Source organism: Gymnoscopelus microlampas (assembly GCF_963454915.1).
Source record: "Gymnoscopelus microlampas genome assembly, chromosome: 16".
NCBI lineage: Eukaryota > Metazoa > Chordata > Actinopteri > Myctophiformes > Myctophidae > Gymnoscopelus > Gymnoscopelus microlampas.
In genome coordinates this window covers 25,873,266-25,889,333 of record NC_139953.1, presented here as the reverse complement: position 1 = coordinate 25,889,333, position 16,068 = coordinate 25,873,266, and the positions used below count along the sequence as shown (strand labels likewise).

Genomic DNA, 16,068 nt, shown 5'->3' with positions numbered 1-16,068 from the left:
AGGCGCTATAATGTATAGTAATATATTACTCCTGATTTTGTCGAAACATCACGCAAATCGGTACACATTATCTCTCTAGACTCTAGTCATGTGATCAAGACGGATCTGTCTGATTCTTCAAATTCCATCAACATTGCTGGCCCACAATAACCTACCTGCCCTGGCAGAGACCAAGGAGCACCTTTTCTAGTTATAACATAATTCACTTTGGTAGCATTAGTAAAATTTCGCTTTTTTTTTTTTTTACAAAGTATGCAGGATCCTATTCCACGCACAATAATGTCGGCACACAATAGCCTGTGCAGCCCTTTAACAGCCCTTTACTGTTAATCTCTCTCTCTCTCTCTGCCTCTCCCCCTCTCGCTCTCTCTCTCTCTCTCTCTCTCTCTCTCTCTCTCTCTCTCTCTCTCTCTCTCTCTCTCTCTCTCTCTCTCTCTCAGACTTTTGAGTTTAGTAGTTCCAGAACTTTATAGAAGCGTCTTTCTTTTCCAGCAAAATGGTTTTGAAGCGCAAATGCTTCGTAAACTCTTTTTAGTTTCACATAACGGATCCTGATTGGCAAAGACAGTGAAATCATGTGGCCGCTTTGCAGACGCACTTACAAGTCTCTGTTTACTAATTGCCATGATCTCTTGTGTAAACAACAGTACAACATCGCGGCATGCATGCCCGAAGCAGCTGGATTTCAAGGAGTGAGCGACCATTCTGGACTCCATGACTTCTCAGTGAGCGACAGTGGAGACTTCTGGGGTTCTCTGGCCAGTCAGAGACTATCCTGGATGCGACCCTTTACCTCTGCCCAGGACTGTGACTTGAGTCAAGGCAAGATCAAGTGGTTTGTGGGAGGGAAATTGAACGTCTCCGGTAAGATTACCTTTTCGCCTTGCTTACAGTTAAATTAATAATAGTAGTGTATTAGACTGTTAAATTCTTTAAAGTCAAAAGTATTGGTTGGGGGGGGGGCACACCTTGAAGCTGGAATTGCTATATAGTAGCCGTGCAACTATTTTTGCACAAGGTTCAGTTCAGTACTATAATAAAACAATGAGAGGCTCAGATCATTATGTAAACAGGCTGCCCCCGGAATTATCTCTGAACAATTGAGCCATTCACAGAATACAATGAGGTGCAAAAGACCTTGAGCTAATTAGGTCTGAGAAAAATGGAGGTGAGATTTACTGTAAAAGAAGTGTTGTCACCTGTGGTGTGTGTGTGTGTGTGTGTGTGTGTGTGTGTGTGTGTGTGTGTGTGTGTGTGTGCGTGCGCGCGTGCGTGCGTGCGTGCGTGTGCCACTTGGGTACATACACACATGCAGTCAACTGCCTGGACCGGCATGTTCACACCTGTCCAGAGAGAATAGCTCTGATCTGGGAACGAGATGAACCAGGAACAGAGGTCAAGGTCACCTACAGGTCAGCAAGTTAGAGTATTTATTCTTCAAAGTGTCTGTAAATTATTTTAACTTCATGTGCCATTGTGATTCTTTCAGCGCTCCTACATACACTACAGCAGGGGTCTGCAACCTTTTTGAGTGCCAAGTTTTTTATTTCCTTGATAGTCAGTGTGCCATATCAACATTAAGTTAAATTATGACACCACATAAAAAATAAAATATTTCCAACAGATGTTGATTGTCCATAAATATAACAACCTTTTTTTATTCCTCTGAACTATTTTCTTTCACATCAGGACATTGTAATGATCATTAGACTATGATAACCCTCCTGTCTCCCAGACTCACTCCCCATAGTCAGAGTTCAGGGTTTGAATGAATGTAGAATTACGTGCAGGATGTAATATGCATACAGATGTGAGGGGACTCAATTTAATTGACTACATATTTCAGAATATTTTATTTTAAACCAAAAAATCCTCTCTCTCACACTTATGCCAGTGATTGCCCTCCCCTGTATGTTGGCACCCGTGCCTAAGGTTGCCTACCCCTGCACTACAGTTTGGTCATGTTCTTCCTACAGGCAGCTGCTGGAACTGACATGTCGCGTGGGCAACCTGTTAAAGCGGCAGGGTGTGAAGCGAGGGGACTGTGTCACCCTCTACATGCCTCCTTGCCCACTGGCTGTGGCGTCCATGTTGGCCTGTGCCCGTGTCGGTGCTGCCCACAACGTGGTGTTTGCAGGGTTCAGTGCAGAGGCCCTTGCAGACCGCATCAGAGATGGTGAGGCTGGGAAGATGTGACCCATGTGCCTTCAAGTGGAAGACTTGAAACATAATAAAACACCACACATGCCTGTGGTAGCCTGACATACTGGTAGGCTGATGAATAGGAGTGGTGGATTATTTAAAACTTTTGCCTCAATTACGATTAATGAACGATAAAAAAGTAAAAATAGCCGATCTACAAGCAACAACAGTCAGTTGTGAGCTGGTAGATCGGCTATTTTCGCTATTTTTGCAAGCCAACATTGTACAACAAAGTATAATACATCTACAGGATTAAGTGGTTAATCAGATTTAGTTGCTTATAAAAAATCTATTCGATTTATTTTGTGTCGACATAAGAAATAAAAAGTATACATATTGTTCTTGATTACTTGATTAACCTACATGAGCAATATGAAGTCGGTTATTGGTTATAAATATCGGTTTATTTTCGGTTAATTGGCCACAGGGGTTACCAATAATTTGTTTCTGTATGATTGACGGATGTCCCAGGATGCAGCAGAGAATTCAGATTGGTTGGATTAGAGACCTGGACTATTTGATTGGCCAAGTCAAAAGGTTAGGCTCTTGTTCAATTCTACCTATGAACAAGGCTTCTTGACCTTGTTCACAGGGAGCATTCAGCTGGGTATTTTTTTTCATCCTGTGGACAAGGCTCAGTCCCTTCTAATCAGTGGTTTTGTTGTATAATCCAAATAACTAATCCAAATAATTTTCACCTGTCCCCATCTTCCGCCTAACATACAGTAAATGGCCTAGCAGCATTTTCTCTCAAGCATTGGTACCGTATTAGGATATATGTGCAGAAAATAAGGGGAATATTAAGTGAAATGTGAAGAGAAAATAAAGAGTACCATCAACAAGGTTCACATCCAAAAAATGGAAAGTCAAACACATGTGTTGTTCAATTTGCATGCACAGTAAAAGCCTCAATGTTTTTTATCAATGTATAGTCTACTCTGTACAAATGAATATTTGGTTACATTTGTACACTGTCATAGTTAAATGACACATTTTACTCAGTGAAACCCTCCTTAAAAGTCTTATATGATGCCATTTTCAGCCCAGTCCAGTGTAGTCATCACAGTTAACCAAGGGGTACGAGGGGGCAAGGTCACAGAGCTGAAGAGGATTGTGGACATGGCTGTCCAAAGCTGCCCCTCAGTGAAGCAGGTGTTTGTGGCGATGAGAACCCAGAATCCAGTCAGCATGACAGACAGAGATGTCCCCATGGATGAGGTGAGATAGATATTTAACACTTAGGTAGAAATCCATCAGTGCACTAATGCAGCGACAGCTGCGGTGTATCCACTGTCTACTGCAGTGTAAGCATTACCCTGTTATCAAAGTAGTGTTTTCTAAAAGCATCTTTAAAGTTGTATGCCAATGGGACTAGGCCATGAATATACTATTTTATATGTACTGTATATACATACATAGAGTGTATACATGTCCCTGCAGGAGATGCTGAGGGAGGATGTGGTGTGTGAGCCGGCTGCCATGGACAGTGAGGATGTGTTATTCCTCCTTTATACATCAGGCAGCACAGGGAAACCTAAAGGTCTGGTCCATACACAGGCTGGCTATCTGCTGTATGCCTCACTCACACACAGGGTAAGACCAATCAAGTCCTACAATAGAGTGCTATACATTTTATAGACCTAATAATACAAAGTGAATTTGCAATGGGTTCCATCGCTGGCTTTCCAATTCAGTACCATAGGTGTTTTCAATTAAGAGAAGGGACTTTCATGGTTTGCTGTACTACATAAGTGATTGCTGTTAATATCGCATCCCTGAATGTTTTAAGCCATCATGTGCTTTTTTAAACTGGCGTGTTACAAAATCTTATCATGTGGATCTCAGGATCCACATGGGAACAGAATGAGATCAACCTGTGAGATCAGTCATCTACATTTCTATGACTTCAAATATGGGCAAGGTCTTTCAAAAATGCTAATTCAATATTTAAAAAAGTATAAACCATATGTGAAAAATAGATAACCTCCAACAAACCTCCAACGGTTTGCATGATTAGCTCTGAATCAGGACACATAGTCACACCCTCTTATAGGCAGCCACAACGTATGATCTTGTTGAGCAAAATGTGTGAATATCATAAGCCTTTGTTTGCAAAAGAGCTTATTGTCTTAATTTATCAAAAACCCAATGCAAAAAATCCATTGGAAATCAGCGAAAGGAACCCATGGTGGCTGTAACTTGCAGGTTGGCCTACAAAACAATTCTGTTCTAAAGACAACCTGTTTGTGACCTCTTAACTGTGAACTAGTATGTCTTCGACTACCATGATGGAGATGTGTTTGGCTGTGTAGCTGACATTGGCTGGATAACAGGACACAGCTACAGCGTTTATGGGCCGCTGGCAAACGGGGGAACCACTGTGTTGTTTGAGAGCACACCAACATACCCAGACCCAGGTAGGAATTCAAACGGCATTCAATTTGCATCACACCTGCATGCAATTGAATTTAAAAGGTATTTTTTATACTCTGATATCCTTATTGAAAGAGTCTTGTTTGTTTCGTTTTGTGCTGGTGTTGCCAGAGGGGAAAAACAACTATTGTTACTAAGTAACAATAATACAATGAAATGTAATTCCTATTAATTTACAAGGTACTGTGCAAGACATGTTTGACTCAAAGGCTCTTTTGAACCCCCCCCCCCTTTTGAATTGAAAAGGTACACAGTTGATTCTTTTTTTTATCATTTAGAAAATAATAGTGTAAAATTACACAGTGTATTATAAATATCACCACTGGTATGCTGCTACAATAAAAAAAAAGAGTAATTTTTACATAAAACCTGTTTCCAAAAGGAGGTTTTAGCATGTTAAATGTGTTGACATGCAGATCTCTACTGTGAATGTATTTCTTGCCCAGTGAATAACTGTACTTGCCCTTGAACTGACCAATCCCTTCCATTCTAAACATAGCACCTTTTGTATACATAGGAATCAGGACCTCTGTCGTCATATTTTAAATTACATGCATTGTTTTGTTACTCTCAGTGACGGTGAAGAGGATTATGTAACACTGCCTTGCATAATGTTAGTCCAGGAACTTTCAACTTCTATTTTGGTCACCTTATTTCTGATTCCGTTATGTGGTTAAAATGTGTACATTTGGTAACACTTGGTTAACTTAACACTGATGATTTCACTGTGTAGTGGTTTGTGCACGTGTTGACTTATTCTTAGGAAGGTACTGGGAGATGGTGGAGAGACTGAAGATCAACCAGTTTTACGGGGCTCCGACAGCTATCCGCCTGCTGCTCAAGTATGGAGACCAGTGGGTGCAGAAGTATGACCGCTCCACCCTCAAAACTCTAGGCTCTGGTATGTCTGCTATGATCACCAGAGCCTAAAATATTCATCATGTACACATACAGTAGGACCATCACAAAGTAGTATACTTTATACTATACTTTACTGACACACATTATTCCTATGCTTGTTTTGCTATGTTTCAATCAAAAACAAAGAATGTACAACAGTGCAGTCCAGCTGGGATTCGTCATCTTTTCCATAAGATTATCATCCAAAAAAAATCCATTGTCCCATGCACACACACATGCTTACATACTTTCACTGGAGGTCAAGCCTGGCTTGTATGTCAACATGCCTTTGTCATGCACATGCACAGCGCCTATTGCAATGTCCAGCTGACTCCAAGTACACGTGTGACAAATTGGACCTCTCCTCTCTCATACACACACAGGCACAGCACTAACTTGTGTGCAAGAAACAGGCAAAGCTTGGCGTAAATAATTTAAATCCACATTCTAACCCATTCAATCCTGATGACTTCTACAGAAATTGTTTTTACATTTGTTAGGCTGTGTCTCTTTCTCTCTTCCCCTCCATCACAGAGTATATTGTCATGACCTTTCTGTGCATTTGGCTCAAAGACAAAACAGAAACTTAATTACGTTAATATTAGTATTCAATCAACATGCCATTATGTATTCTCTTTTTTCACCAGTGGGAGAGCCCATTAACACAGAGGCGTGGGAGTGGTACCATAGAGTGGTGGGAGACAAACGCTGCCCTGTGGTGGACACATGGTGGCAAACAGGTAACTGATGTTTTTGATTGCATTTTAATGTACTTGTGAACTAATAGTAAACTGGAGAGAGGCCCTGGTATACAGCATCATGATTATGGGTGCTATGGGTGTTGATAAATGGCTGTAGTTGTGATATAATACAGTATATCACAGCCTCAAGTACATTATTGTTTGTATAACATGTTTACCCATGATTAGCAGCAAGATTCACACACACAAAACACCTTCAGGAGTGGGGACCAAATTATTATTCTTATCATTATATGGCCTGCCCCCATTTGTACTGTACTCTTATCAACCAGAGCCGTATTGCTCTACTATCAACCCCCTCTTCTCTATCGCTCCTCCCAGTACTACAGACAGTGTCTGCCTGTCATTCCACTCGCATCACACCAAACCAGGAAAATGAGAAAATAGGCTCTACATGATTTTCTCTTTGAATTGTTAATGTGTGTATATAAAACATGTATTCTCTATCAGATCCCTAAATTGTTCATGTGAAGCAGTTTGTTTATGCTTATTTATTAAAATGATTAATGATAGAAATCGGAGTGAGCTATTCTGGCCAGGCACAGAGCTCCGCAGAGGAGACACAGGCGGCTATCGCTGGCCGCTGGGCACCGGCTGTGAACAGACAGGCGTGGGGGAGAAATGGAGAGGAACACATTGGTACTCTCACAGCTTGTTTCTAAACAAACTATTCACTTTAGCCGATAAATAGGACCCGTAGTTGTTCAATATTGATTAGCCACTAGTTGAAATCCATTTCAAAATGCGCACTTCCTACAGTCCGTTTGGGTTGCTTCACCTCTAGTTGAGAACACAACAGGCTTTCAACGTCACGTGATAACCTCCTCATTGGCTACCGTAAATGCAAATCAATATTTGTGATATGTCGTCCCACACTAGCTGTCTGTTTTCGGAGAAACCATGTGATCTGTAGAATCAAATATGGGGATTTCTGGCCATGTCATGGTGCCTTTAAGTCTGACAAAATAATATCTCCAATTTATATAGCGCTTTTCTGCACCAAAGATGCTTAAAATTAACATGTATGCAGCATGTCCTCAGGTCCTTTGCAGAGTGTTATCCATTGACAATGCAATGTCCACTTCATAATAAAGACTAAATACTTCACTGGACTTTTTTAAATGGATACTGCACCTTTATGTGCAAGAATGTTTTCTGATGGGTCTGCTCAGTGTACCATCGATTGGATCTGTTCTAGCATAAGCACAGTCTCTCTGTAAAGGAATGCTATGTGCATGAGCTCCTCTGACATGAAATAAAGCCACGTATGCAATGCATGCAGGAAAACGGACCACCAGTCAGTCTTAAAGGGGAGACCAGTCTAGTACCTCCCTCCAAGAACAGTTATATAATATTCCTGGGGTGGGGGGTTTGTGTTTGCCTGCGCTGCCCAATCTCTTACTGTATGTGAGTGTTTATGTGTTGCATGTGTACGCATTCACTGTACAATATGCAGAGGAGGAAACACAAACATGCATGCATGCACACAAATACAGTACAGTACACGTACACACAAGTACTACACGTACTGTATAATCATACTACACACATCCTCACTTGGAATTGTTCTGGTCCTTCTGGACACGAATCATACCCAGATGTTTTCATCATGATGTCAAATATCTGGTCTCAAAGCACCACGGGAAAGGAAAAGATGTGGACTGAATCTCAATGTGAACTGTTCTCTTTGGAAACATTCTAACAACAGTATGACATCTTTTACCACTTAAACCTTATTCTTAGTCAAAAAGGACACGAGTTACAACTGTACTTGGGATGCTTTTTTCAGTCTACAAATATCTTAGCCAAAAATAGTTGATCTACAAGCTCACAACACATCGCATTGTGACGCATTGTGAAATTGTAGATATGCTATTTTGCCAAATATTCCCCCCAAAATAGGCATGTTGGGGTTCAAGTAGTTAACTGTTTGTAGATAATATAAATCCCTGTAAATCATTTCTTTAACATGTCAAAGCCATTGTTTCACATAATGTTTCTTTGCACTCAGGATTATTTATGTCCCGTCTGTATCCCACAAAGCACAACATTTTAAATTGAAGCCTTTCCGGTATGTTAAATGCACACATACGCTGATGTACACTTTGATGCACTCGATGCACTCGTACTGTACTGTTAAACACAGGTGTCATGATGAGTGATGACATAGCTGCCAACACAGCCATTGCCGTCTGGAGTGGCTGCACTCTTATCAATCCATTTTCTCCAACAGACCAGTCTGTGTGGCCAGCTGTGAAAATAGCATTGTGAGTTTGTAGATCTGCTATTTTCACTACTTTTGTGCGACACTCTTGCACGATGAAGTAGGAATTTAATTTATGAAAAAATATACGTTTAAATAAGTAAATACAAGGTTTCTTCCTGACAGCAACAATATATAGTATGAATTTTCTCTTGGGGTTGTGATTTGATTGCCTTCCCAGTTCCCACCACAGACATTTAGTGGATAGCATCCAAAAAAATTATATGATTATGGCTACTGATTTAGTGATGATGTCCATGTGAACTAATGATAAACTGTAGCTTTAAGTATATTCAAAGGGGGTGCTGACCCTTAGAAGTGCATTGTATTATGTCATTGTAAAATAAAGAGCATTCCTCTCATGAGGTAACGTATGATAGGGTATAATGACATTTCACAAATCAAAGCTGATTTCACAAATAAAATAGATGTATTTCACCTTCAATCCCTCTAAATCAGATCCACTTGAGTAATAACAGAATGTACCAAAATTATGTTAATTAACCATGCAAACAGTCAACATCTACTTTATGATTAATTCATGATAATTAAACGTCATGAGCTTACAATTACAGACACAGATATGACCCAAATACCCTTCAGCAAAAGGGATTATGTGATGTTATTTTGCTGTGGTGTGGTGTGAGCCTTTCAAATTAGGACTAAATGGCATTATTAATAATTGTGATTGGCTTGATCTGGATGCAAAAAGCCCATTTAGAGAGGAAATCAGGGATTCTGATCTCGTTTTGGCATAAGGCCCCCAGGTGGGCTTACATACAACTGTAATGAGCAGGTAGGGCGTCTGGGTGGCGTAGAGGTAAAACACTCACCCACTACCACAGGCACCCATTTGAATTTCTTTCAAACAAATCAGTCAACAGTGTTTTTCTTTTTTGGGCAAAAAAAAAGCAAGAAAAAAAAAAGGCTGCAATTATTAGCAGGCTGGAATATTAGCTTCTAATGTCAAAAGTAGCTGTTGGGAGCTCTTTGGCAAAAATGGGAATCCAATGCAATAATGTGTTTAACTTTATAGTGTATTTTTAATATATTATTAACTTAACTGTAACTGGAGAACGTGAAAATATAAAACAATTATGGGGACACAGAATTGTCAGCTTAAGTTGATTTGTAAGGGGATGTCTGCTCTATTGTTGGATGGTCTGCTGTGTCCTAGTTGTCTCTGGTCCTCTCTGCTGCTGCTGCCAACACCACCAGGCGGATTAATGTGGTTCCTGAGAACTAGACAAGCCTAATTTAATTTAATTTACTTAGTATGGCCGTAATTCGCCCGTTGACATCTGTAGTTATGAGGGGGGTTTATGCTAGGTTAGTATGTTTGTTTCCAAAAGGCTTGCAGGTTTCTTGCTCTGTAATTTACCATCTCTTGCTCTCTCTCAATTTATTTCCTTCATGTATCTCTTATGCTCTTGATCTAAAGTTGAAGATGGAGTTTAGTTCAGTCAGCATTCTTGACATTTTCGGTCTTTTTCTTAATAATCTTAGTCTGGTCATTGATAGAAATGGTAGAAACATCAGACTTCTCTGCTGTCTAAGGTTCAGTAACTTAATTATCCCTTGTCAAATCTGACATCCCAGGCTGTCATTCACTGCATTATTAACTACGGAAAGTTTTCTACTGAGAGGATGCATTTGTCATAACATTTTTAATCATGGTAATCTCACTCTTTTTGTGTTAACATTTGTAGCCTAGCACCTATTATAAGCTGGTTGGTCAAACTGAAATCACAGATTATATGCTTATTTATTTTTTGCTTTTGCAGTTTTGCTTAAAATGCACTGCATAATGATGAGTGTTAATGAAATTGTCCTTGTGTTCCTAGAGACAGGTGGCATTTGCATCGCTCCGAGGCCATCAGAGCCAGACGCAGAGATTTTTCCAGGAATGGCCATGAGACCGTTCTTCGGCATCAGGCCGGTGCTTATGGACAGTGAGGTAGAGTGCTGGTGTCTGTGCCACCCTTGCAAGTGGGTGGGGGTAGTGGGATTATGGAACAGGCAGATTGGGATTATGAAACAGGCACCAGCTGTGTCACTTTTGATACTCGCCCCACACTTAACCCCCCTAATTGTTCCATCCCTCCATCCCATGCTGTTGGTGCCAAATGCTCTATTAAACACTTTCAACCTGGCGTCCCTATCCCTATTTTGGGCATGTAATTGTAGGCAGAAAAGTAATCTAAACAAATACAATAAAAAGAGTATATGTTTGTTTATTTTTATTTTTTTTAAACAATGAAAAAAAAACTATTACATCAGCTATTTATTTAGGGCTTAACTTTGGTTGTAAACATGTTGATATTAGTTATTTTTTGCCCTTGCTCGTGAAATCTTCATGAGATCTTACATTGCCGCAACCGCTATGACCCAGTGTGGTCACTTCGGTGAAAAGCAAAGTGGACACTTGGACACTAAAATTAGGATTACGTGTTCTGCTCAAAGTTAATGTTTTCCCGTTTAATTGTCCCTTTGTACTCACATTCATTTAACAATTCATGTGTGACAATAGCTGTTTTGTTTGGTTGCTGTTGTTTTTAATTCAGGGCAAGGAGCTGACTGCCAATGAGACATCTGGAGCTCTGTGTATAGCACAACCGTGGCCTGGCATGGCCCGAACCATTCACGATGACCACCAGAGATTCACTGAGACCTACTGCCAGCCTTACCCTGGTGTGTTTATCCTCATAGACAAGTGGTTCCCAAACTGTTTAGCTTGAGACCCAAAAAGAGAAATGTGATGTCACCCCGGGACCCAAACTAGTGAAAATAGCCGATCTACAAGCTAACGAAAGAAAAAAGTATTTACTCGTGACCGATAACAATTTGTCTGCGACCCAAACATGGGTCCTGACCCACTGTTTGGGAAACCGTGTCATAAACTGTCCTCAATCAGGACATTATTGTCCGTCATTCTTTCTACTTTCTGTCTCTGTCTCAATAAAAAAAACAATTAACTTTAGGAGGACAGATCTTCACGCTTGCTGCTTCCCTCCTTTATCTAAAGGCTACTTCTTTACTGGTGACGGTGCCTTTCGCTCCAAGGACGGGCACTACCAGATCATTGGCCGTCTGGATGATGTAATCAATGTGAGCGGCCACAGGATTGGAACAGCAGAGCTGGAGGATGTAGTGGTATGTAAGGTTGTGGAGCATTTGCTTTCAACTTTGTCTCAAGTGCAAAATGGCTGGGCTTACACATTTATACATATTTATTACATGAACTCCAGCATCCATATTCTGGGCATGTCATAATAAGCGAACATTCGGCAAAAATAGGAGAACAATTGGCGAAAACAGAACATTCACTGAAAATAGTAAATACGTAAAATAGCAAGCCAGTCTAGACAAGATATCATAAATTGCTTAAAACTGTATATTTTGACTTTTTTTTGTTGTATTTTATTTGTATGTTATTTTCTAACTGTTTGTTAACTGTTTTGAGTGTTTAATGGACCAAAATGGAAACAAGCCTTTAGCTGTTTTTGCGTATCATCCATTTGGCAAATTTTTCACACAGAACCAGGAGATAACGCGATCCAAAGATTTACTGCTCCATTCACTTCCTGTTTAAAGTATTTGTTAAATATTCTGTATCTCAGCTCCTGTGTTTTACTATGTATTTTTGGCGAAACATGCTATTTTTAACTGGGTATAACAAGCGAACGGGAGGTCAAATTATTATAGTTCTTTTTTTCACGGAAGCACAGTGAAACCCTCCGTGATTAGCAACCATCAGGGGATCGATCATACTGGAGATAAATATTCTGTGGTTCTTGAAAGATTAGTAAGCCATGTGAATATGACCAGTGACAAGGTAGTGAGGACCCTGGGTACCCAGGTGGTGACTGAGAGGAAGTGGGAAGCAGAGCATTGTCGAGGATAGCACATCAAGAACTGATGTTTAGGGTTCCAACAAGATGCACAAGCCTTGGATAGGGAGACCCTCCCTGTCTGTGGTCTACAGCCTCCAAGAAAAACAGTAAAGACCTCATCGTCACCGAGTTGCCTGGGATGGAGCAGACAGAGCAGATGTAATAAATAAATAACAGTGAAAAATAAATGAGCAAGATGCTCATCTTCCCAAGGGAAATCAGACCCATTTCTTTGCAGCCAGACAAAGTAATGTGGAGCCAAGTTGCGGAAGGCAACAAAGGAGAACGAAGTAGCAGAGGAGTCCGAAAAAGTACGCTAATGGCTGTGCCTCAGTCTGTCTTAGATGAGACTAACCTCGCATCACCAGACTTTCCACCGCAGAGGAAAGCCTGGTATTCGTTCTAAACTGAGCCGTGTGATCCGTTTTAGAAAAAAACTGTGGTTTCCGATGGTTGGTTCCGGTTGGCGTCGCATTGTTTTTGTTCCCGACATAATGAGAATCAATTAATTTATTCTCGCTAGTCACGCTACGAGTTAGAATAAAAGATGAACATACCAAACTATTATTATACCAAAAGAAACGAAAAGATTATACCTGTTTAAACCAATTTTAAACTAAGGGAATCATTTTGGAGGTGCACGGCACCGGTGGTTCCGCTCCGGACGGATCAAACACCCGACACTGTTATTGATCCCAGGTTATGACGAGACCAGACAACCTCTGAAGAGAGAATACTGTACTGTAGCTGTAGGGTGTGGCAGGGAGATGTCCCTGCCACCCCGTCCTAGGAGATGATCCAGGATAAAAGCGTGAAACATCAGTGAGCAATGATCCCCAGCTAATGACCCTGCAGATAATCAGTGACCTTGCATATCGTCGCTGTCGCGTAGAAACCTACATGTCCAAAACCGTTACTGTTCAGGAAGAGGACAAAAAAAAATGGGTTCCAATTGATCCAATGTAGTTATTTTTTAGTCACAAGCTCTTGTAAATACTTTTCATTGGTTAAATAATTATAAAACCCGCAGACAGAGTTAACCACTTTCACTTAGTAGGGTATTCATTTATGTAAAAACATAAAAAGGAAAAAAAGGAAATGTTTCGACCTGACAGCAGCGATATGACGGACACTGGAGAACCCCCAGCAATTTAAGGATTAATTATAATGTCAGGCATTCACAACTTGACTAAGGAGGCATAACCTGTACTTAATTTACTAATCCGAAAAAGAGAAAATGCTGTTCTCCACCTATATATATACCCACTATATTTTTGCAATTGCACAATTCTTACAATGTACAAATGTGATCAGTGTGAATACATTTTACAGCATTTTATGCTCAAACAAACAATACCCATTTTTCCTGTACATTAAATTGTTGGACAATTGAACTTGATTATGTATTGTTGATCCTCTGTTGTAGAACCAATGCCCTGGGGTGGCTGAGTCTGCTGTCATAGGCTACTCACATGACATCAAAGGACAAGGTGAAGTGAAATATTTTAAAGGAGCATCAACCGTAGATGGTTAATTAACAACATTTTTATTATTGTGAAACATGCCAATGCTCTTCCTAATATGAAGGAAGCTGTGATTTTATCTTTTTAACTCAGGACTGTACTGTACATTCTGTGTTCTGCCCTCATCTTCTTCCCATGTTGCACGAGATATTCTTTACAGCTGTCTTTCTTTGCCTTGCTAGGTGTGTATGCATTTGTGGTGCTGAAAAAGGGAGTGAAGGTCGAAGAGGCTGTCCTGACCCAGCAACTGCAAGAGATGGTGTCTAAAAGCATTGCCAAGTATGCCTGTCCAGACTTCATTCAGGTGATGTATTAGAATCTTTTCTAAGAACAAAGCAGTGATGAACTGAGAACAGAATGTTACCAACATGTCAGTGTTGTGGGCTTGTTTTGGACCCCCCTGTGTTTCATAATGCACTGTTTATAATGCACTGTTTGTTACACCTAGAACTTTGCTAATACAATGTGTTAATATCAGAGCAGTTTGTTATTCACAGGATTAGCTTCTGAATACAGACCAATAATCGGCTAATAAACAATAACTGAGTCCAGATGGAACAGACTCCACAGTGACATGTGTCACACACTGGTGTGACTGGAGACCAGAAAGGCTGGATTGCCTGATGCCCCCAGATTAGATCAGTAAGGCTTGGTTTATACCAATCTGGGAACCCATGTAAAAAAAAAAAGGAAAAACAGCACCCTCTGCTGTTTTTTACCTTTGAATTTGACTCTGTGGGGAGCTCCCAATAGACCATATTCACACGGCGGCCATGTTTCTATTAAGTCAATGAAGTGCCACCCCGTTGCTACAGCAACGGGGTGGCACTTTCAATGTTAAATTCCAAAATGGCCGCCGTGCGAATATGGTCTATACGTGGGTATAGGAAATAAGCCCTCCTCTTCCGGTAGGGTGCCTATGTTTTCATTCCCACTAACAACATTTCTCCCACGGAACATCGATTGTTTTAGTCATAAGCCCACTTGTTTCTATGATGGAAGAACAAGTTAAAATGTTACTAACTTTCCATGGTTTTGTCGGTTCCGAGCACGCTATTGTTAAATGAGTTTGGGTTTGTTTCCAGTGGGAAGCGAACACACAGATGTAAATCCCGCCCCCACTACATTTGATTGGGTAAAGCGCGGCCTGCTTCCCGATCTAAGGCACGCCCACTTGTATGCCAATGTTGACACGTTCTGAACGGATTCAGTAGTGCAGCCTCAGGCAGAGCTGCCAAGTCTCACCCTTTGAGAGTGAGAGTCAACATATATTGTTTCTGAACTTGTAAAATGGCTATTTTGTGTGCGCAACACCAGTGCGCAACCAAGTATACATCAGGCTTAATGCCTTTCACACCCTTAGCAATAGGTAGTTGATGAAACCTGGACACCGATGTAATAAGTAAAATTTAACACATCATCAACGACTTCTACATTTCTCAATGGTCCTTAGTCGCTTAACCAGTTTGTTTTCTCATAATAGCTTGTCCACCGTCTACCAAAGACACGCTCAGGCAAGATAATGCGGCGGGTGCTGCGCAAAGTGGTGGAGCATGACACAGATGGGTTGGGTGACCTCAGCACACTGGACGACCCCTCTGCGGTTCAGGAGGTCATTCAGGGTCACCATCGTCTCTGTGGTGACCAACAAAGCCAATGACCTTGGAGCGGCAAAAACGTGACAGATTCTCAACTTTCATGTCAAGGGCGATGCTCACAATTTTCCCATGTCCCAACCACACAGAAATGACCAATTCATTCCTCTTAAATCACAAGGAGTTTTTTTTTATAACATTCTTGAAGGATGTAAAACAATTCAACATCATGTTGTAGCCTTTCTTGTCTGGGTATATTGTGAGTGCTGTGTGAGTGCATCAATGTACTGTACACGATCATGTAGTGAATTAAAGTTATATTTTGCTATGGCAGATTACCAAGAGCAAGATGGCCGATAGTAGCTGAATTTGTCTTGCTTTGTCTGAGTCTTTGACTGTTGGGTGCGTGTGAAGGGGGGAAGCTGACTTCTTGTGACGCACAACCAGTGTACTTCCCATTGTTATTGATAGGGACCACATACTATATTGCACAATGTG

General features: G+C 40.8%; 1 protein-coding gene across 2 annotated transcripts; it reads left to right on the top strand.

Moving 5' to 3' along the window:
• The first annotated feature begins 531 nt into the window (after positions 1-531).
• LOC311063577 (acetyl-coenzyme A synthetase 2-like, mitochondrial) lies at positions 532-16,027 on the top strand. 2 transcript variants are annotated; one of them, XM_084083078.1, is made up of 14 exons: positions 532-864; positions 1,316-1,412; positions 1,977-2,176; positions 3,245-3,420; positions 3,643-3,795; positions 4,472-4,619; positions 5,399-5,536; positions 6,183-6,275; positions 10,404-10,516; positions 11,124-11,250; positions 11,585-11,712; positions 13,879-13,942; positions 14,158-14,279; positions 15,459-16,027. In XM_084083078.1, the coding sequence occupies exons 1-14, from the start codon at positions 576-578 to the stop codon at positions 15,633-15,635; spliced, it is 2,025 nt and encodes a 674-aa protein (XP_083939204.1). In that variant the 5' UTR covers positions 532-575; the 3' UTR covers positions 15,636-16,027. The 2 variants fall into 2 exon arrangements, with proteins under 2 accessions (XP_083939204.1, XP_083939203.1); XM_084083077.1 differs by having other exon boundaries at positions 5,369-5,536.
• Positions 16,028-16,068: the final 41 nt, after the last annotated feature.

What these genes read in the sequence shown, in the direction of transcription:
- LOC311063577 (XM_084083077.1), top strand. Translation starts at nt 576, where the DNA reads ATGTGGCCGCTTTGCAGACGCACTTACAAGTCTCTGTTTACTAATTGC. An exon ending in ACCAACATACCCAGACCCAG is followed by an intron (nt 4,620 to 5,368) that starts GTAGGAATTCAA and finishes TTCACTGTGTAG; the next exon opens with TGGTTTGTGCACGTGTTGAC. An exon ending in GGACACATGGTGGCAAACAG is followed by an intron (nt 6,276 to 10,403) that starts GTAACTGATGTT and finishes TTGTGTTCCTAG; the next exon opens with AGACAGGTGGCATTTGCATC.